This window comes from Penicillium odoratum (genome assembly GCF_028828045.1).
Source record: "Penicillium odoratum strain IBT 22623 chromosome Unknown utg000004l_segment0_segment0, whole genome shotgun sequence".
NCBI classification, from domain to species: Eukaryota; Fungi; Ascomycota; class Eurotiomycetes; order Eurotiales; family Aspergillaceae; genus Penicillium; species Penicillium odoratum.
This window is the reverse complement of record NW_026643146.1, coordinates 2,359,298-2,385,566: the sequence shown is the minus strand read 5'-3', so window position 1 is coordinate 2,385,566 and position 26,269 is coordinate 2,359,298. Positions and strand designations below refer to the sequence as shown.

Sequence of the window (26,269 nt, the reverse complement as noted above, 5' to 3'; positions counted from 1 at the left end):
TTACCAAGCACGTTCAGTCCCCCTGAGTTGCAGGACACTATAATCCTTCGGTTTCGGATGCGTATCACTGATACAGGTACAGGTACTGGAATAGAGTTAGAGGAAGAGGAAGAGAAATATGAGAGAATCCAACTTGGCAGGAGCTGAATTATGAGGAAAACTAGGGTTGATCTGAAAGAAAATGAGCTTTCAGCTATACAAATATTTAAATTTAAACAAAGAAAATGTTTGTAACGGTTAAAACGTCATCATAACATGTCGAGATCCCCCCCCCCTGAAAGCCAAAAGTCAAGGTTCCACTTCTGTATTTAAACCCATACATATGTAACTCCGCCCCGACCCAATCTCCTGGGAAAAAACTGACGGGAAGTTCTTTGAACGCTTCCTACCATGATACATAACTTCGTCTGCTTAAACTAGGGGGAATTCACCCTATTCAATTCCTCAATGTATTCTCGTTGGGAAGAAGATGGGAACAGTGATCCCCCATCTACTCGTTCCTCAAATGATCCTCCAGAGCATTCTGCCCACATTCGTTCCAGGTCTACCGCCCATCCCAATGCTCATAGTCCTAAGAGAAGGTCGGTCTTCAGTGGTCGATCAAGGAGTAACACCACCAATTCCACTTCATCGCACAGATCTCCAGGTTCCTCCTTGACCTCATCAATGGATGGCTCGTTCTCGTCTCAGGACGAACGCACCACGTCGTCATTGGGGATGCGTGCGGATAGGCCTGACAGGTCCTCCCGCTCTCTTCTCGCTCGAGGAAGTCGGATTCTCCGCCGCCAAGGTAGCAAGGTCAACATCGTCGCCACGCTGGACGAGGAAGATGAGAATGATCGTGATAAGCCCCGTGAGAAGGATATGTTTGGTCGCCGATCTCGACATGTCGAACAACGTAAGTGCCAACCATAGCAGTGCCGGGAATTGAAAAACTGACGCACGTGCAGAAGATCGGCTGAAGAGCCTCATTTCCGATCCATTTGACTTTCATCACCTTACCCATACGAGTCCGGCACAGTTTCAGTCATTGGATCAGACCCGGGAGAACGATCTATGCACCGAATTCTCCGTGATTCGCGCGTCTCAGCGGCCCGAGACCGGTCTCAAGGGGATCCGAGCCACCGATATCCACTTCCGCAACTTCTCGACTGATGACCTCGCCGCATATGGCACGGCCACCACTGTGGATGAGCCATCTTGCAGTCCACCAGCCTCCCCACCCGGTTCCATCAGCCCTGGCCATATTCGACGGGAGTCTCGTGTCGGTGAGAACTTCTCGCGGCCTGTTCCCAGATTCCCTCGAGCTTGTCCCACAACTCCACCTTCCGTTACTCCGGAGATTCCTGACGCAGAGCCGGCTCCGCGTGCCATTGACGAGATCCTAGGATTGACCACGGCAACCACCTACCCAGAAAATATCCACACCGCACCCTCTATCCGTCGGGATTCAGCAGATGATCTGTCGGCTCGCACATCTTCCATCAGTAGCCACTATGACCTTGCAGACGTTCCGGAAGAGGAAGAGGCAACTCGCATGTGGGACAGTCCTGAGGCTAGCATTGGCTACGCCCATTCTCGTTCAACCTCGCAACAGAGTCAGCCCACCGAAGCCTATCACTCATCCACTGTCAAGGCATCCAAGGCGCCACTATCAATCTTCGTGGCCGAGCAACTTTCAAGGCAATTCTCCGAGGCCCTGGGCTCACCGACTCTACCACAGAACCTCCCCGACAGTCTGCCTAAAACTCTACCCAAAAGCGAGATCACACCGCCAACTTCGGGTGTGAACCAGTTCTCGTATGAGGACGAGTTGTATGACTCGTGGGATGCAGATATTGACTACTGCTATGAGCACGCGGCAGAGTCTACCTGCAACTTTGATTGGTCACGCACTTCTCTGGAGGACACTCAGCGTCCTAAGATCGGGGTGCCCTCTCCGAATGAGGCCTGGCTCGTGGCCCCAAAGGTTCGGCAACTCCAGCCAAGCCCTTTGAGCACCTCCGCATTCCCCACTCCGGATCTGGATTCCAGCCCAGCCCGGTCGACACCACTGCACTTGGCTCATACCCCATCGACAGCTGAGTATGAGGGTGATTTCATTGTTCGGAACACGGGTGACTACTTCCAGCCTGTCAGCTCCTTGTCGGGGTTGAAGCAGATCCCCCCGGATACCCTGTACGAAGACTACCTCAGCACTGATGCAGAATCAGATCGGCACTTTTCTTTCTCTCAGGGGATAGATAACCCCGTCTCTCCTCGGAGTAGCTTCTCCCCCATTAGCAAGTGCAATTCTCAAGAGAGCTTGATGCTCTCTCGCGCGGCCTCTATCGCCCGCAAGCACCGTTCCTCTGTCTCAACGACCAGCGTGCCAGAGTTGATCCACAGTCTGTCTAGCAGTCGCGAGCTGATGCCCACTGACCGTCTGACCGCCGGCGAGACCTTGGCCGCCGGATCAAGCATCAGCCGTCCACCTTCTACCCACCGCCAGACCAAGAGTCCGGCCGAATCCTACCTACTGCTCCAGGGCAATGTTGGTGATCTACCGTCCACTATCGTTCATGACAAGGAGGATATCCGGCCTGTCAAAGAGTCCCTCCCTGCGGTTCCATCCAAGCATCCAAGCCGCAAGAAGAGCCGCAACCCCTCTTACTCTCTTTTCCCCACTGGCGCCCACTGAGCGCTTTTTCTTTGTTTTGGGGGAGAGCAAAATGTATCGCATATGTTCTGCTTTCTGCTTTTTCCGCTCTACCCCCCCCTGTGATAGATCTCTATGAGTTATGACCTGTTTCAATTTTTTTTGTATGTTGGGAGGGCTGTTAGCCGTGTTCAATCTGTTCGGTCGTTTGGTCTGAATGCATTTCTCAGCGATATTGGTTGGTGTCTGGATTGGGTAAAAACCATGGAAAAGAGGACATCGGAAGGGATGGAGGATTTGGAACATTCGCTTTATCTTTTATTTATGTGATTATAGAGCCACAGGCAATCCATGGTACCTTTGATTTTGAGTGATTCAACGTAGATCTTTGAGCTTGAAGAATTAGTAGAATAGGAAGAGATAGGTCTGACGAGTAGAGGATAGAGGTGGAGTGTAAGGGTGGATCATCTGACTTGCTATCTCTTATCGGTCCAAACCTCATTTTGATCTTACACTTCTCCTCTCCACGCGACCATGGCCTCTCCATCGCAGTCAAAGGCCTTGGCCAAGAGGCCAGATGGTCAGCTTATGCCACCGCCACCCCCTCCAACTCGCATCAAACGCCCCGCGACCGTTCTGGACGAAGATGTCTATACCAGCGCCCTCTCCCACATTATTGCCCGCGACTTCTTCCCCGGTCTGCTCGAGACCCGCTCCAAACAAGAATATCTGGATGCGCTGGAATCAAAAGATGGAGAATGGATCAAAAGTTCCAAGAAGAAACTTGCAGATGTCATGCGCACCCCGACACCAGGCTTCAACTCACGAAGAAAGACCGACGCATCCGTGGCGGGCACTCCGCAACACCCCGGTCGATCAGATGATACCCCTCACGGATGGAGAGGTGATACACCAATGTCGGTGGTTTCGACTTCGACCACAGCCACCACCGCAACAGTCAAGGAGCAGAATCTTGCCGATGCTTCAAATATGGGGCTTCTTGCTTTTCAGGCGAAATACACCAGCGAGGATAACGAGTCGTTCAACAAGGTTCTCGACAAACAGAATGTGAAGCGACGAGAGAAAAACAGCTGGCTATGGAATGATAATAAAATCCCATCGGCGCGACAGATCGCTCACCACCAGCGCGAAGTGAAGCGCATTACAGCCCAGGGTGGGAACCCCGAAACCAGCCTGATCAAGATGGATGATCATCCTGCCATCAAAACAGATCTCAATGCTCGCCCAGCCCGACCAGATCATTGGAAGACCCGTCCAGATAACACATTGATGTTCCTTCCCTCGTCAGTCGAGGATACACACGAAACACTCCAACAAAAGGCCGAAGCTGCATCCCGCGCAGGACCCAAAAGGACCCTATATCAAAATACAAGACTTCTTGACGCCGACGCTGCTGCAGCCGCCGATGCCGCAAATAAAGTTCCAGCGTCGCCTTCCATCTCAGCTATCCAAGATGCCATCGCGGGCCGCCCACGCCTCGGCGAGTCCGAAGCATCTGCTGTTCCAGGAGGAGAAACCCCACGAGTGAACGGCTACGCCTTTGTCGACGAAGACGAGCCAGAATACGAACAACAGACCGGATACCTCGAAGCTGACTGGCGTCTTCTCGGTGCAAGCGATGCAACTCCAAACCCATTCCAACTCCGCGAAACCGGTAAACGTGAAGCTCTTCACCACCGCATGGTAGATCGTGTTGCACGTAACAAGCGCAATGAAAAGGCTGCACGGGTAACCAAGACGCCTGTGAATATTACGCCTCGCTTTGCTAGCAGTCCGCGTCTTGATGGACTGACTCCCACCCCAAGATCTGGGAAGATGTTGACTTCGGCGGGACAAAATTTGTTGTCGAGAGTTGGAAGTACACCTCGTGGAGGATCTTCTGGTTTAAAGAATATGTGGACTCCGACACCGCGGCGCAAGTAGATTTTACGGTTTATGATATGATACCATGTTAGAGGCTTTTTTTAATAGACCTCGGATTAGCGAGGTTAAGGTTTATATGTATATAGAGAATGGCAGAACACCAAAATGTTCATTTACAGTCAAGAACCGTTCTTGGTGTCTATTTCGATATACTTCACCATAGGACGAGAATCGGAACGAACAACCCGATCTTATCCGGCCCGACCTCGGCCATCAATGGACTTTGATCTTTTACCTTCTTTACCTTAACTCTGAAACTATTGCACTCCTAAATATCCGTGCAATCCTGGTACGTAAAAGAAAAATCCCTCAAATGCTACTGTCCGAGGTGATGTACTGATGATATACAGGGCTGAACATTTATCCGGTATATCAAATTCTAACCGATTTGATTTCTTCATATTCAAACTTGCTCCATCACAATGAGTATAGATTCAAGTCTTGGCTCAACAGCCCACGAACCTGTGGCTGATACCTCAGGCGATATAGCCAAGTCACAAGAAGAGCAAGAGAAAAGTCAATCTAAACTATCTTCAGCATCCATTCTTTCAACTCTATGCTCGCCATTCAGTGCACTTTTATCCGGATCCCAAAGCAAGGGTACGCCAGAATCGAATAACGAACGCAAACAAGAGGCGAAGATTGAGGTTAAAGAGCCAGAAGCGTATTACGCGCCGAGTGAAGTACCGATGTTTAAGAAACTTCAGAAGAAAAGGTTATCAGGTACGCGGACGAAACAACTTCTTCGTGCGGCTGGTCGTGCCTATAATGATCCGCCACCACCGCCTGAATTGGGAAGTTGTTGTGGAAGTTCATGTGATCCATGTGTAAATACGTTGTGGCGTGAAGAGAGAGATGTGTGGAGAGAACGGTGGGGAGATAGGAAGGTGGAGAATGTGGATGAGAATGGGAGAAAGAAGGAATTGGAGTGGTAGTGAATACAAATTGCATTAGGATCTTATCTATATTAACCAGAATCCCCAGATCCCAATCCCAATTAACATGTACATTATTCCCCATATACCCAGTCTTGAGCCGAGATTGAGATAATACGCTGCGCCGAGGTAACTACAGGTGATATCGCCGTTCGGATCCCTATATCCATATGAGGCGTTTAACCAGGATCCAGTCGGACACCCGAATCCCAGTGCCGCGGGACAACTCTTCACCATATCGTGACAGATATCTTTACAAGGAAGGATCTCCTTGTACGGACCGGGTCTGATATCGGTGTCGATGATTGGATTGCGTGATTGGTTCGTTATAACGGACCAGCGAAGGGGATCGTCTTCTGGTAATGAGGAGCCGTTGATGAAATCCTGTCCGGCGTTGCGGACTCTGAGGTATGTTTCGTTGGATGTGAAGTCTGCGCAGCGGGGGATGCTGACGCTGCAGAGCCATTGCTTGTATTGCGAGGCGCAGTCGGTGCAGTTGACGGTTAGAGAGAACATGGAGTCTGCGGAGGCGTTGCATTGGATTTGTTGGAGGGAGTAGTCAAAGTATTGGTAGTATTTCGATGTGTAGTTGTCGTAGATCTGTCGAAGGTCTTCGACTGTTCTGTTGGGGTTGGCTGGGACTGCGTAGGCGACCTCGGAGCAGAATGTGAGGTTGAACAAAACGGCACAGTTATCCTCTGCATGGTGTTAGTTGGGTTACGAAGACACTGGAGGTGGGACATGGGGAACACGGGAGCGGACCTGTTTTGGTGGTGAAGTTCATGGGCTGCCATACTATTCCACCTCCGCCAATAATATTATTCCCTGAGTTGGTAGAGTTGCCTATCATCCCCAAGATTCCTACATACGTCGAACTACGGTTGAGTCCGAGAATATAGAACTGCTCCTTAGGCCTGTTCCCCAGTCCTCGACTGGTCATGTCGGTGTTGCTCGGGTTGCTGGTCACCTGCGAATGAGTCTGCACCGCACAAAAGGAGGACGACAAGCCTTTCAATGATGTGTCGTTGAGATTGTGGGCAAACAGGGTATACGGAGGGGTCATGTTCATCCACTGTTGAAAGTTCTGCGAGCTGGAATTAGACTGGGTCAGGTTGTTGGTCACCAGCAGCGCGGCGGATTGGTCGGAATCGACAAAGTACAGGAACGGGTCGTCGGGAACCACTTTGAAGAAATAATCGTCGATCGAGATGGCAAGTTCGTAGACATATGAACCCGAATAGGAGGTTGTATTTTCCGCCACCACACTGATGTAGACATCACTCTCCGCGTCAAATTCAATGCCAATATAGCCGTTGCTGGCTGTCGTGACGTTTTGCAGCGAGTCGTCCTTGCCCGGGCCCGGATATTTCAGATCCTTTGACGTCGAGTAATACACCTTCAGCTGCGGGAACAAGCCTTCCGCGCCGGTGGTGTTGGTGTCAGGCGGACTGCAGGTGGACAACGACAAATAAACCTTCGTCGAGTCGCGCTTGGTAAATCCGCGTTTTCGAAGCTCATCTGCGGCCGCATGTGATACGACATCGCCATTGGTGTCGATATATTCAGGAAGTCCTTTGCCCACCGTTCCATGCGCACCATTCACCACATCATCCGGAATGTACCAGTACTGGATATCCCCAATCTTGATGGTGGGATTAACGAAATTATTGTTCGCGAGAGACGTAATGGCAACGGATCTTCGCACCAGGTCCAGCCCAATGGAGTCCTCATCGTCTTGAAACTCTAGTCCATTGAACGAATCCAGCGCAAACGGCAATCCGGCCCCATTGCCGATGTTTTCGATGTGGTTACCCCCATGGCTCCAATCCGTGGCATGGGCGGTCGCGGCTAGGGAAGTGGCAATGACTATTGCAGTCAGTTGGCACTGCAAGGATAATAATCGCATGGAAGTTGAAGGGCCGGGTTGCGGGAGATACGCATAGAGGAATGGCGCAAATCAGGGAGTATGAGCGAGATCTCCCTGCATCATCAGTTTGATCCATGGATGTTATCGTGACAATCAGCTTATCGGGTCATCAGAGTTTATGATTATGTCATCAACTATAACAACCGTGCGGTTCACTAAACACTAACTTAACTAACGTTAACTATTTGATTGCTGACACTTCAAACTTCAACCCTTCTATAGAGTACTCCAAACTCTACCAATAGCAACCGCGGGATGAGCAACTGTCAAACAAATACAAGCAATAGATATCATAGTACTTTCCAACACCATCAGATCCACCTCATTATTAGCTAGAGCGCTGGAGAATCCGCCCTTCAACTCAGCAACTCGGAAAATTGATCGAATGAAAATTGTCAACGTGGCAAGGGCAAGACCTATACACAGTATTAGTCTCTGCTCCGGAAATTGACAAGGCAAGGCATACAGTAAATGAATATCTTCCACTTCCAGCTCTGTCGAAGACCAACAAATTCATCGACTTCCGACTTGGGGCTCTTGCGCACTCGAAGAGCAAAGTCGGAGGCCAGAACAATGAATAGAAAAAGCGAAAAGACCTGAAAGGCCAATCCAGCAATCATGACATTGACTCCGGTTTGTTGAAGACTTACCTGGCTCTCCGTGGCAATGGACGCGATTGCACCACCGGCTGCTTGGAGAACTAGGGAAATCACATCACAGGTTACGAAAAAGATTGTATAGGTTCGTGGGCTGAACCGGGCCATTCCCCCGTAGATGATGATGATCTTTCCCAGACAGATATAAATGGCGGCACTGAAAAAGGCTGGAGCGATGGTCAAGCAGACTAGGTACCTACATACATGAAGTATGTGGTGAGTGATGCCCAGGTGGTTTGATCACGCAGGAAGGTACTTACAGAAGAAAACTACTGAAATTGAAGGGGTTAGAGTGTATCATTATCCGTCCAATATATCCCAACACTTCGAGAATAAGGCCGAACAGCATTGGAATCATGTAAGCCCATACTCGGTATTTGGTTCCCAGGAGGAGCTGAATTCCAGCGATGAGACCGAACAGAGCTACAAAGAATGCATTTGCAGGCAGGTTGGGCAGGTAGTCCAAGTAGGCCGCGCTAAGCGGGCAAGTCGATAAGGTACAATCGTCAAAGTTGGACATTTTTAGTCATAGAATTGAATAACGGTTGATTCCTGGCCTTGACGGTATTCATTTTATATGTAAGATCTTTCCATAGCCAAGATTTAATCTTTTTGCCTAGAGACTGTGATCTGATGCCTAGAAATTAGCTGAGGCTATGCAGATGCAGCCTCATCCTTCGCTATATCCCATTCTCATTGGTAACAACGATTATTGGTCAATCGGGATCTGAGAATTAAATACGTGTTCAAGGTATACATGGTAAGCCCTAAAATAACACCCGAGTGAAGATCCGTGCACGCCTGATCTGCCAGCCTATCAGTAGGCCGATCTATATACCAGTTTAGGTATGGTCTCGGGAACTGGCATTGTTGTCTTATGTAAGAAAAGATCATTCAAATGTTAAGTCGGTTAATTAACTATTTGGCTCAAGTGCTAGCTAAGCTAGTCATCTACAAGATCAAGCCCAATGTTCCGAAATCAACTACGGAGTCGTCCTGATGGGTTAGGTCAAACGACGAGTCAAGCACCATAATTATGGAGTGTACTGGACGCCCTACATATGCTATACCTAGGAGTAGGCATGCAACATATTGTTATGAGGTACTTGAATCAGCCATAGGAGAGGGACAGAAGGCGTATATAATTAGAGGTCTAGGGATATCCATAAGAGACATCTCGCTCACAGAGCTTTATGCCAGCAGAATTGAAGATATAGACAACAAAAACATAGCAGAAACATCGAATGAAAACCGAAACAGAAACGAAAACAAAAACAAGTAACAGAAAAGAAACTAGACCAGCTTCTGCCACCGTGCTAAGGCTATGCTAACAACAACGATAGCCCCCATCACACCCAATATACCAAAGAACCACCCCAATCCCTCAACGCCCTCTCCAGGAACGTGGACGTTCATGCCGAAGAGACCACAGATGAGGTTCATGGGGACCAACATCGTGGCAATGAGAGTCACCTTGCTCAGAACCTTGTTGACGTGGTTACCCAGCACCAAGTTGGTGACGTTCAGCTGAGCCAGATAGTTGGTGTGTGACCGGCTCAGCATCTTCTCAAAGTGAGCCAAGTTAGACATCATGGTCACGACGTGATCCTGAATATCACCCAGATACAGACCAATATCACCACGAGGGGTCATGGCGTACTGCTCATTACAACGCTTGGAGAACCCACGGATGACATCCGCCTTGCCGCCCAGCAGGCGCATTAAACTCATGACCTTCTTACGTAAACCGCCAATTCGGGGTAAGAAGGACTCAAAATCGTCGACACGAGCGATGAAGACATGATCTTCAATCGCCTCGGATTCGAGTTCCACATCTCGAATCACAGGACCAAAGCTATCAACGATGTCGTCAATCATGGCATAACAGATCCAGTCACTACTGAGTGAGACGTAGTCACGCAGTTTTCCAATACGCTTTCGAACATTAGAAGCATGGGGGTTCTCATCGAAGGAGAAGGTCAAGACTCCATCACGGAAAACCACCATGTAGAAATTCACAGGGTCCAAGAACTCCTCACTAGTCTTGTCCATCTGGTAGAACGTCCGGAAACAGACAAAGTAGTACTGCTTGAAAAGCTCAACCTTTTCACGGGCTTCCTGCATCAAAATATCCTCTGTGGTGAGAGGGTGAATAGAGAAAGCTCGGGAGATGGCACCCAGTTCCTCCTCGGTAGGATTGACCACGTCCAGCCACCACACACCACCCTCGGGACCCAGCTGGAAGAGATCACGAAAGCTGTCACCAGGGAGCACCAGATCTCCCAGATCGGCCGCGTGAACCGTCGTCTGCGACTCGGACGAGAAGAAACCGAAGCGAGTAGGCTCGTTGATGTTCTGGAGCTTGTCCACCGACCGCTTCTCATCTTCGATCTCGGGAAACTTCTCCGACTCGGGGCCTCCGTACGATTCAGAGGAGTCGGCCGAATCCGACTTGTTGATCTCATCAACATCGAGAACTTTCTCACCGGGGCGCAGATCGTAAAAGATACGAGGGCTATTTTTCTGGGAGGCCAGACTCTGCTTGCGGCGGTTGGCGTTGGCAATCGCCTTCGCCTGTTGGTTCAGCGCGACAAATTCCTCAAGCTCCTCATAGTCGATGACGGGAATCCGACCAGGTTCGTCGTACGTGTGCACACATTCCTCTTGCGCATCGGGCACATCGCCGGGTTGGGGCCGAATAATGCTGGCATTGCTGAAGGTCGGACGCCGGCGGTGGGTACCCCCGGAGACTGTCCGTTGCAGCATGGCCTCCAAATCTGGGGGACCATGGCTGTCAAGCGTGTTGGCTCGTTCTCGGCGACGGGGGTCGGCAAACGCTTCCACTGAGTTAGGGGGTGACGAAGATCGAGCAGACACAGATGAAGGTCGCGAGACATTGGTCATATCTTGCTGGCCCACGCTAATGCGACGCGGCGAGTGAAATTGGGCTGCGGGATCGACCGAGAAGCGCCGATCCATTGGATGTCCTTCATTATCCGAGTCATCCACAATGGCTTGCTCAAAGTCTCGGAACAACGGGCCTGGATGAAGCGCATCCTGGGCGTGTAGCAGGTCCGGGCGTTCCAGTCTCTCCCCCATCGGTCCCACCAGGTCGATGCTGCGCTGGTTTCTCGAGTCCTCCATACTGGCTTCAAGGCGAGGAGGGTCCATTTGGAAGCGGTGATCATCCAATTCCGGCACCGGGGTGCTGTATCGGGTGAGGCACAGCTCCTTCTCAGACCGAGGCGAGTCCGTCATGGTGCAGTTTTTAAATCGTTCAGTACGCCAGTTTGACTGTTTGTTGTTTTTGGGTTTCCAAAGGAGTTGTGCTTTTTGGTGTTCGTATCGTTTGGTTAATATGAATATGCTCTTGGCAGCTTAAACAGCTGCAGACGCAAGTCGGTAAAAAGGGTCGATTATGGTCGAGCGCCCTCCATTCCAGAAACCAGACCCTGTGCAGGGGTCTGGAGTTACCGACACACGTCTGGCTGCCACAGTTAAAGGTTTGGGGGTAAGTCGAGTTAGGGGGGTCTGGTGTCGCCCCCGCAGAAGACCCGGAACTTGGGGCCTGCAAGAGGGTGGAGGAGAGAGGCCTTGGAGTAGCGAAGTCCCGCCAACTTGAAGGAGTCCCAGGAAAAGGAGCGCGACTGCTCCAGGGTTGCAAAAGAGACACGAAAGAGCGAACGGGTCGCAGGCTGGAAGTTGCAGAATCTTCAACGAGTGACGATGAAGGTGCAAATTCCTCAATTGGGGGTGATCACTGTACAGGAATGAATAATAGAAGTCCTCCCACTTGAAATTCTCATGGGTGAAATTTATGTGTGAAGGAGGAAGGTAGGGGGTGGGGGGGCGAAGAAGAGAGAGAAGAAATCCGCTAGTTGTGGCGTGGGAAACTAGACCGCGGGGACCACTTTTTGGCTCCTGCTTGCGGGTTTTACACGAGTTCTTCTTCCAATTTTTCATTTCATCAGGGGGAAAAATCCTTGGAATATCAGGAATATGTGGATTTTAGAAACTAGGAATAAATTATGAATACGCTGCCTAATTAAACGTTTTCAGGATTTGCGACAGAGAAATATTAAAAAATATATCGTCTTGGATATCCACGGACATGTTACGACCCTGTGAAAATTTCCTTTGTATGCGGGTCTGCCGACGGCGTCCCCCGATTAAGTCTTAGCCTATGAACATATTTTCATTGGACATGAGGCATTTGTTTTATATCTCCGTCATTATACGGAGGATATTTTTATATATTATTTCTCTCTCTCCATGGCGTACGTCACTTGACTGCTTATCGGTGGTTAAACTATAAGGTTGGATATTATAAATGACTCACGTTAGACTAGGATCAGATCTTTGAACTGGCCAATCGCCAAGGATCACCAAGTACCTAATGTAATAACCAGGATTTCTGTCATTATTAGTTACCTAGGTAGCTAGATATGTGGAAGCTATCGCTTAAACACCTACCTAGACGGGTAAAGTCAACATTTGAATGGATTACAGCCACTCATTTAGGCTACAGTTAAAGTCCCTCAGAAGTGGAGGAGGCCAGGCGGGATCGCCTTATGTGGGAATACACAATCTAAGTCACGGAGAAAAAAAGAGTCCTCTTAACCAGAGATTGTCATCAAATCATCCAATCATTCAATCATCCAATCATGAACAATCTGAACCACAATGATCCAAGATCCACTTATGATCCCCCGACGTCGGACCGGATTTTTTTGTGCCAAGACTGTCCCGCATCGAGTCATACCTCAGGGACTTGACCTATAGAGCACTTTACACCTCTTTGTGAATAAAAATGCCCTCATTTGTGATTAGGACCCCTTGCTCCTCGGCCAACATTGGCCCCGGATTCGATGTAATCGGCCTGGCATTGTCCCTCCACCTCGAAATCCATGTCACCGTCGATGACTCCAAATCCTCGTCCGAGCTCCCCTTGAATTGCCAAATCACCTATGAGGACCTAAGCAAGAGCACCGAGCAGATCAGTTTGGACCCTGAGGTCAACCTGATTACCCGGGTGGCCCTCTATGTCCTACGATGCCACAATCAGCGCGCTTTTCCCGTGGAGACCAAGGTACACATCTCCAACCCCATCCCACTAGGTCGGGGTTTGGGATCGTCGGGTACCGCAGTTGTGGCTGGAGTGATGCTGGGTAATGCAGTTGGCAACCTAGGCTTGAGCAAGGAGCGATTACTCGATTACTGTTTGATGATTGGTAAGTACTTCCCTGCTACTTGGAACTCGGGCCCATAACACAAATTCAAACCCAAACTCACCCCACCATCTTGCTTGAATAACGCTAACAATCCTGTAGAACGACACCCGGACAACGTTGCTGCGTCGCTATTCGGAGGATTTGTGGGAACCTATCTGAATGAACTCAAGCCGGAAGACGTCGCGCGGAAAGAAATCCCGTTGAGTGAGGTCCTGCCAGCCCCTGCTGGCGGTGTCGATACTGGAGTCCAGCCCCCAGAGCCCCCGCTGGGCATTGGTCACTACCGAAAGTTTGACTGGGCCCCGGAGATCAAGGCCATTGCCATCATCCCGGACTTTGTTGTCCCCACCGCCAATGCTCGCAACGTCCTTCCTCAAACGTACAGCCGCGCCGATGTGGTATGTTAGGACATCTGACCTAATCTGGTCGAAATCATATTCATCAACTTTTCTAGGTTTTCAATCTGCAACGTGCGGCACTTTTGCCCGCCGCCCTGGGTACCTCTCCGCCGGACCCCGATATGATCTTCCTCGCCATGCAGGACAGAGTGCACCAACCGTACCGCAAGACTCTTATCCCTGGTCTGACCGAGATCCTCCAGTTCATGACTCCGGCAACGCAGCCTGGTCTTTTAGGTATCTGTCTGTCCGGTGCCGGACCAACCATCCTGGCCCTGGCGACCGATCGTTTTGATGAAATTGCAGACCGCATTATCGCACAGTTCGCCTCCAACAACATTACCTGCCAATGGAAGTTGCTGGAGCCCGCTCAGGCGGGTACCACTGTGACCTATATTTAAATCTAACTTGATAACAAAATCCCACTGCGTCATCGGCGATCTTCCCTAATGCCGAATTCCCTTGCGTGTGCACGGAAATGGAAGTGCTACAATCGGTACCAATTACGAGCCCTTTTACTTTATTTTTTGAATCAACAATGGTCTGGTAATTGGCACCGAGATCTTGTTTTCTTTGCCAATGCTTCCGCCATGTGTTGCCACAAGTTTCACCGCTGCCTTGTGCTTTACGCACTATGCAGGTAATCCGAGACATGGGAAAGGGAAACGGGAAACGGGGGAAATTCTTTTGGGCAAAAAGAGCATATGTTGCATGAAGAAAACTTGCTTCATATCGAATCGCCACTACGAGCTCTATATGATCCATGTAGGAATGGTGCATGGCGCTAGGTTCTGGAAATAGACGTAGATGAATTATGGAAAAATATTTTCCTTTCCATTGTTTCTCTGCAATTGAGCCCTGCTAATGAACTACAAATTACCAACCAAAAATTGATATCTCGAGTTGACAATTTATCTGTTATGGAAGCTGGGGCGGAGGCGGTGGGCAGATGACACCCTTGCGATAAGCCGCCCCAGGTTTACGTGACCTTTCGTCACCCATTTACTCTAATCATGGACGAGCTACTTGCACCAATCCAGGATGTTCTGGAAGGCCAGATTGTACGTATCCTCGATTTCCTGCGGTCAATCATGGGCAGAACACTAACATGGAGCGACAGGACTTCCACGGCCAACACCTGGCAGATCTGCTAAACACTGTTTTGCTAGTTATTTCCGGAGCAAGTACCTAACGCCATCGAACACAAGGTCAAATTTGCTGACTATCGTTCTTTAGGTTGTTAGCTTTCTCGTCGGATACATCTACAATGATATCCACCTTACACTTTGGGTCGGACTGGGTGGTTCACTGTTTACTGCGCTTGTCGTGATCCCACCCTGGCCCATTTACAATCAGAAACCGCAAAGGTGGTTGAATAAGGATGGGAGTTCGGGAGGTCCACAGGTGCTGGTCGACGGGGTCAAGGTGGCATAAAAGGAGCCGAAGCATATAAGTCTACAGGATAAGAAGGGAGGATCCATCAGTTTCGATAAATACCCAGGCTAATAACTACCTAAACGCCGGGCAAGGAAATCATAAAAATCTTTTTATCTTTCAAAAAAGCGCTCTCCCTCCGATCATAGCCATCGAACATGTATGCGTAGCAGCAGCCGGGCTCCGCGCATTTGTCTCTGGTCTGTTGAATGCTTCCATGAAGCTTTACCGACCGTACTTCTGGAACTCCCAGTCACGGTTGTCCAGCGGACAGACCTGGCGGGTCTTCAACCATCTAGAGATGCAGTGGAAGTGGAAGGCGTGCTAGACAGTGTCAGAACTTGTTCAGCAGATCGGATCATAGAATACTCACGTTGCAAATACCCCAGGCAACAGTGCACTCTTCTGTTGTTGAAGACCCTTGGTTTGCTTGACACTCGATGCCTGTTTGCCCGTAGGTTAGCTGTAGCTCGAACCAAGCTTTCATACCAACATACAGAGGTCCATAATGTGATTTCGACAGATAGCACAGTTATCCACGACAATATCCCAAGCCCAAAGAGCAACTGCGTTCCACTACAAAAAGAGTCAGTTTCACATCTTCATGATTACCAGCGGCCCCCAAGGTTGTCTACCTTCTTCACTTCGAACTTCTTCTTAGCATCAGCACTATCGGAGGTCTTTGCGACAGCTTTGCCCTTGGAGGAGGCTGCGCTTGAATCTTTCATTTCCACGTCGGCCATTATTGTAGCTTGTGATGTCGGGGGGAAGATGTCGGGGTGGGATGGTCGATAGAGTAGGGAAGCTGGGAGGACCTCGGGAGGGTGCTGAATAGGTCACTGACGTAAGAACAGTGAGTTCTCTTAGAAGGTCTTCAGGTCTTCAAGTCCGTGGATACTTGAAACACTGGCAATAGAGTATTGTTGAATCAGAATCAAACCGAAATTGAGGACCTAGCTTGTCCGTTCCGAAACATAAAACCCCACTGTTTCTGGAGGCGGCAAAACCCTTAGTCATGTGGTCTCTCCCCGCCTTGGAACTCTTCCGTCACTTTCCTACGACTCATCTTCTGCTTCACACATCTTAGAGAGACATGCCTTCCCGCGCTTTATTTATGTTGTTCTCTGCGACCTAGATTCTGGTTTCCCTTACTTCTACATTCGCTTCCGCCTATTTTCTCTGCTTCTCAGGCGTTGGAAATAACCTAGTATTATCGACAGCTGCTGAGCAGTGACAGGACCGGCTTTCTTCTCGATATCCTTACCTGCTTTTCTTAGCGTCTGCGCTGTGTTTTCTTTTCCCTTATTTACACCTTCGAATCAGGCTGCCTATTTTTCAAGCCAAACTGTCGTCATGTCGACTCAACCTCAACCTCCCACACCCAAAGGCCCTCGCAATAACAACAATCGCCGCCCATTACCCAAGAAGAGCACTACCCCTCACACACAGAAGATGGCTCTACTAAACACCCCTCCATCATCTCCACCTCGTCATATGAGTCCAGCTGTTGTGGCCACAGATTCCTCCAATCTTAATAATGTGCATTCCAAGAAGAAACCTCCTCGCTCTGGGAAGAAACCCAGGGACATGAATCGAGGCGAGCCTACTCCCAATGGATCTAATGGAAATGGATCTAATGGACATCGACACACCTCTTCTCGCTCAAATGTTACCCCTCATGCCAAGGATAGCGCATACGCTGGGCCGACCTTCCATGCATCACCGGCGCCGTCAGCATTGCCAATGCCAAGCTTCTTTTCTAAATCCTTGCCTGAATCGGACCTAGCTACGACCCTTGAGACTGATAGCGACACTGGCGACACAGAAGGCGACGTGGAAACAACCCCTTCCAAGCCCCGAGCTCGTCCCCCGCAGCCTGCGGCTGATGAGCCCAAGCCCACTCCTCTTGATTTCCTGTTCAAGGCTGCTGTGCAGGCGCGCCAGTCCAACCCCATGAGCAGTCCGGAGGCTAGCAGTCGCGTGCGCTCCCCGCAAACCGAACCGAAATTGGCTCAATCCAACCCGCCCGGAGGCATGTTCGCATTTGAAATGGGCCCAGAGAATGGCCGCGCTTCTAAGATCGGGCCTTCCTTTGCTCCTTCTTACCAGGATCGTATGACCGCTTTCCGCTCCTCCAGCTCGCCGTCTATCCAGTCGGCAGAGAGTGACGAGCAGAGACGTCTGAAGACTGCGGAGTTGAAGCATCTTCTCCTTAATCCGCGCCCCCAAAAATCGTCGGGCTCTGCGGCTCCCGAATCCCCTGCCCACTATGGGGCCTCTCCTCACGTTAACGCCAATATCCCTCCCTATGCAACCCCCACTCGAGTCAACTCTGGTCCTCCGGCTCCTGTCAACCGGGGATACTCCCCGCAGATGCAGATGCCCCACCACGGGTATCCGTATCCCTACGCAAGTGGCCCGCCAGTTCGCAACACGGAGTCACCGCTGAGACGGGAACTCCCTCCTAATCAGTACCATGCCCCGTCGCCTGGTGCATATGGCAATCATCACATGGGACATACACCAGCGCCGGCTGCTATGCCCCCGACCAACTACATATCTCCCCAGCCTGAATACGCCACTGCTGCCTTCCAGATGTCCACCCACTCCGGGTCACCCTCCAGGCCCGTTGATACCAAGAAGATGGAGGATGATCTCAGGCGCATCTTGAATCTGGATGCTGCACCAGGAATTCAAAGTTCTTTTGCCTAATTTACTTGGGATTTAATTACTCGACGTCCATACCATTTGATTCCGTTGTTTTCCCTCATTGCACTATTATTTCTTGACGTCTCGCCTATTTTTCCTTTTGACATTTTTGTACCTGTGATTCTTCTCTGCCCGTTTCTTGCCTTTGATTCATAGGGGTAACCTGGACTGGTTCAAGGTCCCCTCGGTGGCTTCGTTTTGGTATTCCGAATCCTTTCGCTCGCGATTGGTGCTTGGTTTTGAGGTGTTTCTGAGATACACGGGTCTTGCTTCTCGGTACAGTGACTTGGCAATTTTCTTTCTTGTCGAACGAGAGAGAGAGAGAGGCCTTTATTTGCATCGTTCGGAGTCAGGATCTTTCCAAGTGCGGTGTGTGGCTGGTTGGTTTTTCGCGATAGTCAGCCGAGGATGGCTATGATTTGAAATACGTTCTCTGCTTGATTATTTTATTGATCTCTCCAGATGGTCACTCCTTTTACTTTTTCCTTCTCTTGTTATGTCTTTGCTTAGACAGGTCTTGGCTGGCACTTTCTGTTATGTAGTATTTCCCTTCGTTCTGGTCTTCGTGACTACGTTGGTGTGAATTCCATGCCGTCCACTCCTTGTTGGGTTCCAATAATTTAGTAGACATGGTATAGTACAGAGTAGATACACCTTTCGACCATACTGCCTCCATACTGCCTACTCTTCAGTGTTCCTAAGTGAAACTCCGCTTGCTACTGAACTTTATTCTTAAAATCTTAATTATTATAGCTCCAGCGAATAGCATTCGTGAGCAATGTATAGAAGCAGAGTACGTTATGCTCTGTAGAACTGCATGCAGGAAACGATGACCTCAAAAGTGGCAAAAGTGGACCAACCAAGCCACGTTTCGGAGCGTCGAATCACCGGTCAATGTCCGTCTCTCTAGCCACTGGGAAAACAAGTGGTTTAGTCCGCCGATCCTAATAAGCTACAGTAGCCCAGAATTGCTTGATAAGGGTCCAAGCCAAATTGTGCGGATTCTTTTTGTTCTTTGCTTTCCAAGGTTATGTTTTCATAGTACCTGAAAACAAGTGCAAAACCCCATGGCTGACGTGGTCTAATGTTATGCGTCGCAATATTCCCCTTTAATCTGGGTCAACGCCACTTATTAAACTCCACTTTTGGCTTTGGATTGGATGGGATTCTAATTTTATCTGGTTTTGCTGCAAGTTTTTGGTTACATACTTTGGTGACAGAGATTGACTTTGGCTCTATATTTACAGGCTACGAAGTCATCCTTTTACAGTATACTCCATACCTCTGCTGATACTCCATATTCCTGGGGTTCACTTTTCCCCGTCGATCTTGTCTCAGTTGTAATGAAGCTTAATTAGGGAGTCTAGACGCCACGGTGGCTGAACTTGAGTGTTACAGAGTACGGAGTAAATAGAAGAGGAGGTTCGATGTCTATGGGTGATGAGTATAGGTCATAATAGAACATCAAATATGAAAGATCGATATGAAGCGAAATGAGCAAAAGAAAGTTACTGTCTTCAGTTTAATGTAGATTTTACATTCTGCGAACAGTTATCGACATCATGATCTGCATGCCTGAGGAACCTGGATGCGGCCAGGGGGGGGGGAAGTTATGACCTTTATCAAGCGAAATTGAACTTCCCTTTTTTTACTTTTCTCCTCATTATTTTCTTTTCATTTATAGGGAAGAAATAGAAAGAATCATTTGTACTGATTTGCGGGTCTTTCTCTCCATGATTAGACTTGAACTTCCTTTTCCCTGAAAAAAAACCCTCCCCCTCTCTTCTTCTTCATCAACCCTCCCACCATGGCGAATGTGTTAGTTAAACCCCCCCGCCGCAGATCAAATGCTCCTTAATTTGGAATCTAATGCATCTGCAGATTTGGCTCAACATGGCGTTCCTTCTGGCATACCATGACCTCCTATGACCGGCATGCCTCCCATGATTCTCCCTACCGTACTGGTCGACACGTCCCTCTCAACCAAAGCCGACATGAACCTCTCACATCCATTGCTACCAGTGCCATCGAATCTCGCCCAGATCTCACTAACCCATACGATGATGAATCCTCCAAGGGCCTGGCCACCGCACAATCCACCGAATTCAACGGTTCCCCGACCGACCCCAGTTCCCCCAACCGTCCATACTCGCCTGGCATGAGATCCTCGGCATCGAAACGGAGATCTAATGATCAGGAAGGTGGAGAGATTCAGATGCAAAGTTTCCACGATGGTGCGCCGCCGCCTCCACCCGTCGCTCACTCCTGGCGGAAGATCGAGCGGTGGTTGGAAAACAACTACGAGGAATTATTGGATAACCTGGGCGAGGGATGCACACAGAACGACATTAACGAGTTGGAACATGAGTTGGATTGCAGTCTGCCGCTCGAGTTGCGGGAGTCTTTGATGATTCATGATGGTCAGGAGCGCGGAGGTCTGCCTACTGGTATCATCTTCAGTTCCATGCTGCTGGACTGCGAGGAGATTGTCCAGGAGCGTCAAAACTGGAAGATCGTCAACGAAGAGTTCCTCAGTACCGCCATGATGTCGACTCCTGTGTCTAGCTCCGCTGCCAGCTCGTCCGCCGCTCCCCCTCAGCCCAGCTCGACATGGCGAAACGAGCTGCTTGATCGCCAGGACTCCCAGCCACCCGGTGCCGTGCAAAAGGCCTACGCTCACCCTGCCTGGATCCCCCTGGCCCGCGACTGGGGCGGCAACCTTCTGGCGATCGATCTGGCTCCCGGTCCCGCTGGTAAATGGGGCCAAGTGATCATTTTCGGTCGCGACTATGATTGTAAATACGTCGTGGCGCGGTCTTGGGCAGCTTTCCTGGCCACCTTCGCCGATGACCTCTGCAGCGGCCGCACCATCGTGGACGAGGAGACCAATGAAATGAAACTTAAGGAGTTCAAATCGCAGAATGTCGAGCCGCCATACATGGAGGTTCTCCGGTGGCGCGTTGACCAGAAGTACGGCCGTCGCCCACCGCGCCGACGTGGCCCCAACGGAGGTGCAAATGCAACTGGTAAAGGATCCAGCCGGGACTCCCCCTACGGCAGCCCAACTCGCGCTGAGGAACGAGGCCGATCTCCCAACCGCTTCCCCAACCGCGGCCCCGCTCAGAGCCCCAAGACCCCATTCGGTATGTCCAGTCCTCTTGCCCGAGTGACTGAGGAAGGTCCTTCTGGTTCGACGGGACCTACGATCTCTGAAGATCCCCAAGAGAGCAAGGAAGAGCCTACAGAAGACTTACTCGAAGTGGCCACCCCACAAATCTCCAACAAGGAGAATGAAGGGTTCCCTGAGTCCAAGCCGTCTGAGGACAAGTCTGAGAAGAATGATGAAACCGCCGAATCATCCACCCTTGACTCCGAGGTCCTTGGAGAGATGAAGAACGTGGCTATCTAAAGCTTCTGTCTTCTTTGTCTTTTTTTTTTGCCTGTTTCCAATTCTCATTCTCGTCTGATTTGACGTTTCTGAGTTGACAAACTCTGCTGTATAGAATTCCCCATGCTTTCTTTCTCTCCGGTTTTCCGGCTTCGCGGCATATTTCCATTTTGTAACTTTAGGGAGCTTGAGCAATTTTGGTTTGGTCTTTGCGTTTGTTATGGTTGATATTTTTTTTGTCTGTATCTGTACTTCTATGATGAATGCAGTTGGTTTCTTTCTAGCTAAACAGTGACCAAATATGTTCAATCCCATTCATCGTCATCATCATCATATCGTCCTCGTTGTCCAACCTTCCCACTTTGGATTGCCTTCTTCCGAAGACGACTTCCTTTCCTAACATCATATCCATCATCCTCACTCTGGTGCTCATCCTCATCCTCATCATCTGCTGAAAACTTGGCTTGCATCAGAACCCCCTTGTACAGTAATCGTTTCTCCAATACAGTCACACTAAACCCTGCCTCTGTCCCATCTGTCCCTCTTGGACCTAATCCCTCAAACCCAACCACCCTCTCAACACCGACACCATCCTTAAACCCAATCACACAAGGCAAGACACGGATGTTCAACTTCTCTGCCAGGAAAGGCGTGTTCCGTACATCCACCCGTGCAAATTTCACCTCGTAATGTCTCCCCGCTAGCTCTTCCAGCCGTGCGTCCATTATCGCGCACCGCGTAAATTCATCATGTGCGAAATGAACAATACATCGTGTAGTCGAGGTCGTAAAGTCTAGTACGCCTTGATCGTTGCTGAGGGTGGGGTATCTTCCGTCTTGTGTGTATGTGGCACCGTTCGAATTGGCGGATCGGTTGTCTTTTTGTGCGGCGAGTTCGGCGTTTAGTTGTTGAATTCGTTGGGTGCGGTAGGTTGCATCTTTTTCGTCTTCGTTCTCGAGGGATGCGAATAGGGCCTCGTCGTCTGAATCGTGGTGATCGACAGGCATTGTGTGGATTTTTTTTGGAGGGGTGAGGGGGTGGAGATAGAAGGTTCGCGAGGTTGATTGTCTTTTGGTTCTCTCGTTTTTCCCCTTTATATTGGTCAATTGGATGGTTTGTTGACTGTTGGTCCCCTGAATGGGTGATTTGAATTATCTGAAAAGGGAGAAGTGGAGGTTTAGAGGATCTTCGCGTCCAGCTCCACTGGGGTATATCTTGGCTATACGGAGGACGGAGGATTGATAAAGCATAGAATTGTATATGGGGATCAGCATATGTAAGAGCAAAGTTTGATTCGTGTTAACTTTGGATTGATCGAATCCTTCGATATCTTTATGAAATTTATGTAATTTAATTAATTGAATGTAATTTCCCCCTAAGAACTACGGAGGAAGGACTATTTGCATTGAATCTGACTAACCAGCCACGCTAAACCTAATTGAGTCTTATCAACTAAGATTTAATGTCATGTGACTCCCCTGAGAGCCCCTGCTGACTTAAGCCTGCGCCGCTTCCGGCCAAAACCCCAAAAGTTCTGTTTCTGTCACTTGTTGCCTCCTTTGCGCGTAGTATACGCTCCGTGATTCCTCACTCTTTGACTTGCCTCTCTTCAATACCTATCTCATCACCGTCTAATTTCTCTCGTTTCTATTTTTCCGGGTTTCCGACCCTCACAAACCGCCCGCTATGGTCGAAGACAAGAAGACCGACGACTATACTGTCGACATGAATAAGCTGGATCAGGGCAATAAGGAATTTGAGGCTGCGCCCCCACCACAGCCTCGGCCGTCTCCTCCTAGCACTATGACCAATAGCCCTATCTTGCCTGTTCTGTGCTACTGCGGTTCGTCCATCCTGATGACTGTTATGAACAAGTATGTTCTATCAGGGTTGGACTTTAACCTCAACTTTCTGCTCCTTATGGTTCAGGTACGTATCGCTCCCACTGACACAATATATTGAATTGGAATCGCTGATTGAGTTTACTATAGTCTGTTGTCTGTATCGCGGCCATTCAGACTTGCAAGTCTATGGGTCTGATTACCTACCGTGACTTCAGCACCGACGAGGCAAAGAAGTGTAAGATGCCACCCTAGTCCCCAATTATTTCCGTTGTCACACGAAGAATTAGATACTGACTGGTTCTCTGACAGGGTTTCCGATTACTCTGCTGCTGATTGGCATGATCTATACCGGCTCCAAGGCCCTTCAGTTCCTCTCGATCCCCGTGTACACCATTTTCAAGAACCTGACCATCATTCTCATCGCCTACGGTGAGGTCCTGTGGTTCGGTGGCTCCGTCACTAACATGACCCTGTTCTCTTTCGGTTTGATGGTTCTCAGCTCCATTGTTGCTGCCTGGGCCGACATCAAGCACGCTGTGGAGAGCAGCGGTGACACCTCGAGCAAGGTGTCGACCCTGAACGCCGGTTACGTCTGGATGATGATCAACTGCCTTTGCACTTCGTCCTACGTCCTGGGCATGCGCAAGCGCATCAAGCTGACCAACTTCAAGGACTTTGACAGTATGTTTGCTTACCCTACGCTTGATCAACCCTCATTCTAACTTTATTTAGCCATGTTTTACAACAATCTGCTGTCAATCCCTGTCCTGATCGTTTTCACTCTGCTGGCGGAGGACTGGTCTTCCGCTAACCTCGCCCGCAACTTCCCCGAGGCCAACCGCAACGGTATCTGGATCGCCATGATTCTGTCCGGCATGTCGTCTGTCTTCATCTCCTACACCTCCGCCTGGTGTGTGCGTGTTACCTCATCCACCACCTACTCCATGGTCGGTGCTCTGAACAAGCTGCCCATCGCCCTGTCCGGCCTGATCTTCTTCGACGCCCCCGTCACATTCCCCAGTGTGTCTGCTATCGTCGTTGGGTTCTTTTCCGGCATTGTCTACGCCGTGGCCAAGATCAAGCAGAGCGCCAAGCCCAAGACCGGCGTCCTGCCTACCTCCAATCCGCTCGTCAGTGCCAGCAGCCAGAGCATGCGTGACTCACTGCGCTCTTAAAAATAAAGAAGAATGAACGATTGTTTTCTAGATACGGAGTCCTAGGACCGCATCAACCCCTTTAGTCCCTTGGTCTGATTGGGGGGCATTGGGACCCTCTTGCATGTGACATTATGATTCACGTTTCATTGTAGCCTCTTGGTGCTCTTGTGGTCCGATCTTGGTGTTGGCTTTTTTTTCGTCATCTAGGGAAAAGGGATTGCCACTTGGGCAGTATGACTTTTAATTTTTCTTTTCTGCCTTTTAGCAAGGGCATAGCCTGTTTTGTTTTGTTTTTTTTTTGTTTCTGGTCTTCAATGTAAATAGCTGTGTCGTTGGAATAGAGTGTGGTTGAAATAAGATTCCAAGGTTTTTCTATACAGTTCTACATAATCACTACTACCACTAATTACTTAATATCAAGCATACCTACGAGTAGTTACTGGTATAGTATATCATTTCATGGGTGCTGGTGGGTAAATTACTGCCCACCACCGCCTTTGATTGGCTGAACTCCCACTCGAAATTTCTTAACTCCGAACCCATCACTTGTGGAGTATATACCCTCTTCAGCAAAAGCACATTCGAATACATAAAATGCCCCGAAAGAAGCAAAAGGGTCCGGTTCGTGCCCGCGGTCCGTCTAAACCACAGACTACTTCACAATCTAAGCCCAAGACCAAGGGAGCTGGGACCGATGCACCTCAGAAGAAGGGACCGCTTCAAGCCAACCAGAGACCTATTGTGCCTTTCTTGAGAGGAGATCGGATTTTATTAGTTGGAGAGGGTGAGTTCCGTCTCTTACATACTGGATTCCAATTGCCTCTCAGTCATACATTGTTATTTGCTGTCTCTTATCATGTCTTATCAAGCAATATTTACTTCCAAACTAACCATCTCAGGTGATTTCTCATTTGCCCGTTCCCTGGCAACACAATACAAATGTCACAAGCTATACGCCACATGCTACGACTCACGAGAAACACTCTTGGGGAAATACCCACAAGCGGAGCAGAATATCCAAGATATCCTACAAGCACCCACATCCAAATCGAAGCCCAAATCTACTTCAGAGCCAGATTCAAAGTCAGAGACGGGGCTAGAGCCAGAGGAGCAAGAAACAGCCTTCAAATCCACAGATGAAAAACAAGGAACCCCCAAGAAATCGTCATCCACTGGCCCTAAGATCCTCTACTCTGTAGATGCCCGCAAACTAGGCTCTTCAGGAGGAGGAGGCAAGGAACTCAAAGCCGGATATCCGCGAAAAGAACGCAAACGACCAGCCTGGAAGATCCAGCAAGAGCTACACGAAATCCAGAAAGCACAACAGAATGTGCGACAGTTGCTTAGACCCACGCTGGAAGTTAAGCCTGTGCATACTGGAGTTTGGGATGTGATTTGCTTCAATTTTCCCCATGTGGGTGGGCTTTCTACGGATGTTAATCGGCAGGTTAGAGCGAATCAGGAGCTTCTTGTGGGTTTCTTCAAGGCTTGTGTTCCTCTTCTTTCTTTAGCGCCGGATGTTGTGGATCCGGATGATGATGAGTGGGAGGAGGGGGAGGAAGAGGAGGAAGAGGAGGAGGACGAAGAAGAAGAAGAGGAAGATCAAAGTTCTGGGAAGCAGGTGAGGACTGGTCCGGGCCAGATATTGGTTTCACTTTTTGAGGCTGAGCCTTATACTTTGTGGAATATCAAAGATCTTGCTCGTCATGCGGGATTGCACGTCGTTACTAGTTTCCGGTTTCCCTGGACTTCTTATGAGGGATACTCGCATGCAAGGACACTTGGAGAAGTTGAAGGAAAGAATGGTGGGCGGGGTGGATGGCGTGGAGAAGACCGGGAGGCTCGTATGTATGTTTTTGAGGTGAAAAAGGAGCCTGTCAAGTCGGACAAGAAGAGATCTAGAGCCAAGGATGATTCGGATAGCGAATAGACTACAAGTTTAATCATTGGATTAATACATATTGAACTAAAACATCAGTAAAGTATATAGAGTTTCGCAAGCGCTCTG

At 49.5% G+C, this 26,269-nt stretch overlaps 13 protein-coding genes across 13 annotated transcripts; 9 read left to right on the top strand and 4 right to left on the bottom strand.

The window, feature by feature from the left end:
• Window positions 1–559: 559 nt before the first annotated feature.
• Window positions 560–2,680, top strand: N7520_005159 (uncharacterized protein; the record flags this gene model as incomplete). Its single annotated transcript, XM_057139093.1, has 3 exons — window positions 560–581; window positions 647–898; window positions 951–2,680. The coding sequence occupies 3 exons, from the start codon at window positions 560–562 to the stop codon at window positions 2,678–2,680; spliced, it is 2,004 nt and encodes a 667-aa protein (XP_056997300.1).
• A 492-nt stretch (window positions 2,681–3,172) lies between these two features.
• On the top strand, window positions 3,173–4,582 carry N7520_005158 (splicing factor ESS-2 family protein; the record flags this gene model as incomplete). The annotated part of the gene is made up of 1 exon (XM_057139092.1): window positions 3,173–4,582. One exon carries the CDS (start codon window positions 3,173–3,175, stop codon window positions 4,580–4,582), a length of 1,410 nt encoding a protein of 469 aa, XP_056997299.1.
• Window positions 4,583–5,004: 422 nt separating this feature from the next.
• N7520_005157 (uncharacterized protein) lies at window positions 5,005–5,517 on the top strand (the record flags this gene model as incomplete). The annotated part of the gene is made up of 1 exon (XM_057139091.1): window positions 5,005–5,517. One exon carries the CDS (start codon window positions 5,005–5,007, stop codon window positions 5,515–5,517), a length of 513 nt encoding a protein of 170 aa, XP_056997298.1.
• A 27-nt stretch (window positions 5,518–5,544) lies between these two features.
• Window positions 5,545–8,620, bottom strand: N7520_005156 (uncharacterized protein; the record flags this gene model as incomplete). The annotated part of the gene is made up of 6 exons (XM_057139090.1): window positions 5,545–6,215; window positions 6,280–7,383; window positions 7,744–7,860; window positions 7,911–8,040; window positions 8,095–8,296; window positions 8,361–8,620. The coding sequence occupies 6 exons, from the start codon at window positions 8,618–8,620 to the stop codon at window positions 5,545–5,547; spliced, it is 2,484 nt and encodes an 827-aa protein (XP_056997297.1).
• A 773-nt stretch (window positions 8,621–9,393) lies between these two features.
• Window positions 9,394–11,358, bottom strand: N7520_005155 (magnesium transporter CorA family protein; the record flags this gene model as incomplete). Its single annotated transcript, XM_057139089.1, has 1 exon — window positions 9,394–11,358. One exon carries the CDS (start codon window positions 11,356–11,358, stop codon window positions 9,394–9,396), a length of 1,965 nt encoding a protein of 654 aa, XP_056997296.1.
• Window positions 11,359–12,910: 1,552 nt separating this feature from the next.
• On the top strand, window positions 12,911–14,130 carry N7520_005154 (homoserine kinase; the record flags this gene model as incomplete). The annotated part of the gene is made up of 3 exons (XM_057139088.1): window positions 12,911–13,331; window positions 13,431–13,729; window positions 13,786–14,130. The coding sequence occupies 3 exons, from the start codon at window positions 12,911–12,913 to the stop codon at window positions 14,128–14,130; spliced, it is 1,065 nt and encodes a 354-aa protein (XP_056997295.1).
• A 612-nt stretch (window positions 14,131–14,742) lies between these two features.
• N7520_005153 (signal peptidase complex subunit 1) lies at window positions 14,743–15,163 on the top strand (the record flags this gene model as incomplete). Its single annotated transcript, XM_057139087.1, has 3 exons — window positions 14,743–14,790; window positions 14,850–14,909; window positions 14,966–15,163. The coding sequence occupies 3 exons, from the start codon at window positions 14,743–14,745 to the stop codon at window positions 15,161–15,163; spliced, it is 306 nt and encodes a 101-aa protein (XP_056997294.1).
• Window positions 15,164–15,388: 225 nt separating this feature from the next.
• Window positions 15,389–15,906, bottom strand: N7520_005152 (SCF ubiquitin ligase complex subunit HRT1; the record flags this gene model as incomplete). Its single annotated transcript, XM_057139086.1, has 4 exons — window positions 15,389–15,487; window positions 15,537–15,607; window positions 15,661–15,739; window positions 15,799–15,906. 4 exons carry the CDS (start codon window positions 15,904–15,906, stop codon window positions 15,389–15,391), a joined length of 357 nt encoding a protein of 118 aa, XP_056997293.1.
• Window positions 15,907–16,516: 610 nt separating this feature from the next.
• N7520_005151 (uncharacterized protein) lies at window positions 16,517–17,875 on the top strand (the record flags this gene model as incomplete). The annotated part of the gene is made up of 1 exon (XM_057139085.1): window positions 16,517–17,875. The coding sequence occupies one exon, from the start codon at window positions 16,517–16,519 to the stop codon at window positions 17,873–17,875; it is 1,359 nt and encodes a 452-aa protein (XP_056997292.1).
• A 1,804-nt stretch (window positions 17,876–19,679) lies between these two features.
• On the top strand, window positions 19,680–21,281 carry N7520_005150 (SMI1/KNR4 family protein; the record flags this gene model as incomplete). Its single annotated transcript, XM_057139084.1, has 2 exons — window positions 19,680–19,690; window positions 19,754–21,281. The coding sequence occupies 2 exons, from the start codon at window positions 19,680–19,682 to the stop codon at window positions 21,279–21,281; spliced, it is 1,539 nt and encodes a 512-aa protein (XP_056997291.1).
• Window positions 21,282–21,565: 284 nt separating this feature from the next.
• Window positions 21,566–22,267, bottom strand: N7520_005149 (thioredoxin domain-containing protein; the record flags this gene model as incomplete). The annotated part of the gene is made up of 1 exon (XM_057139083.1): window positions 21,566–22,267. One exon carries the CDS (start codon window positions 22,265–22,267, stop codon window positions 21,566–21,568), a length of 702 nt encoding a protein of 233 aa, XP_056997290.1.
• Window positions 22,268–22,946: 679 nt separating this feature from the next.
• gmtA (GDP-mannose transporter) lies at window positions 22,947–24,279 on the top strand (the record flags this gene model as incomplete). Its single annotated transcript, XM_057139082.1, has 4 exons — window positions 22,947–23,189; window positions 23,252–23,339; window positions 23,414–23,785; window positions 23,837–24,279. The coding sequence occupies 4 exons, from the start codon at window positions 22,947–22,949 to the stop codon at window positions 24,277–24,279; spliced, it is 1,146 nt and encodes a 381-aa protein (XP_056997289.1).
• A 576-nt stretch (window positions 24,280–24,855) lies between these two features.
• N7520_005147 (25S rRNA (uracil2634-N3)-methyltransferase) lies at window positions 24,856–26,191 on the top strand (the record flags this gene model as incomplete). The annotated part of the gene is made up of 2 exons (XM_057139081.1): window positions 24,856–25,045; window positions 25,161–26,191. 2 exons carry the CDS (start codon window positions 24,856–24,858, stop codon window positions 26,189–26,191), a joined length of 1,221 nt encoding a protein of 406 aa, XP_056997288.1.
• Between the last annotated feature and the right edge of the window lie 78 nt (window positions 26,192–26,269).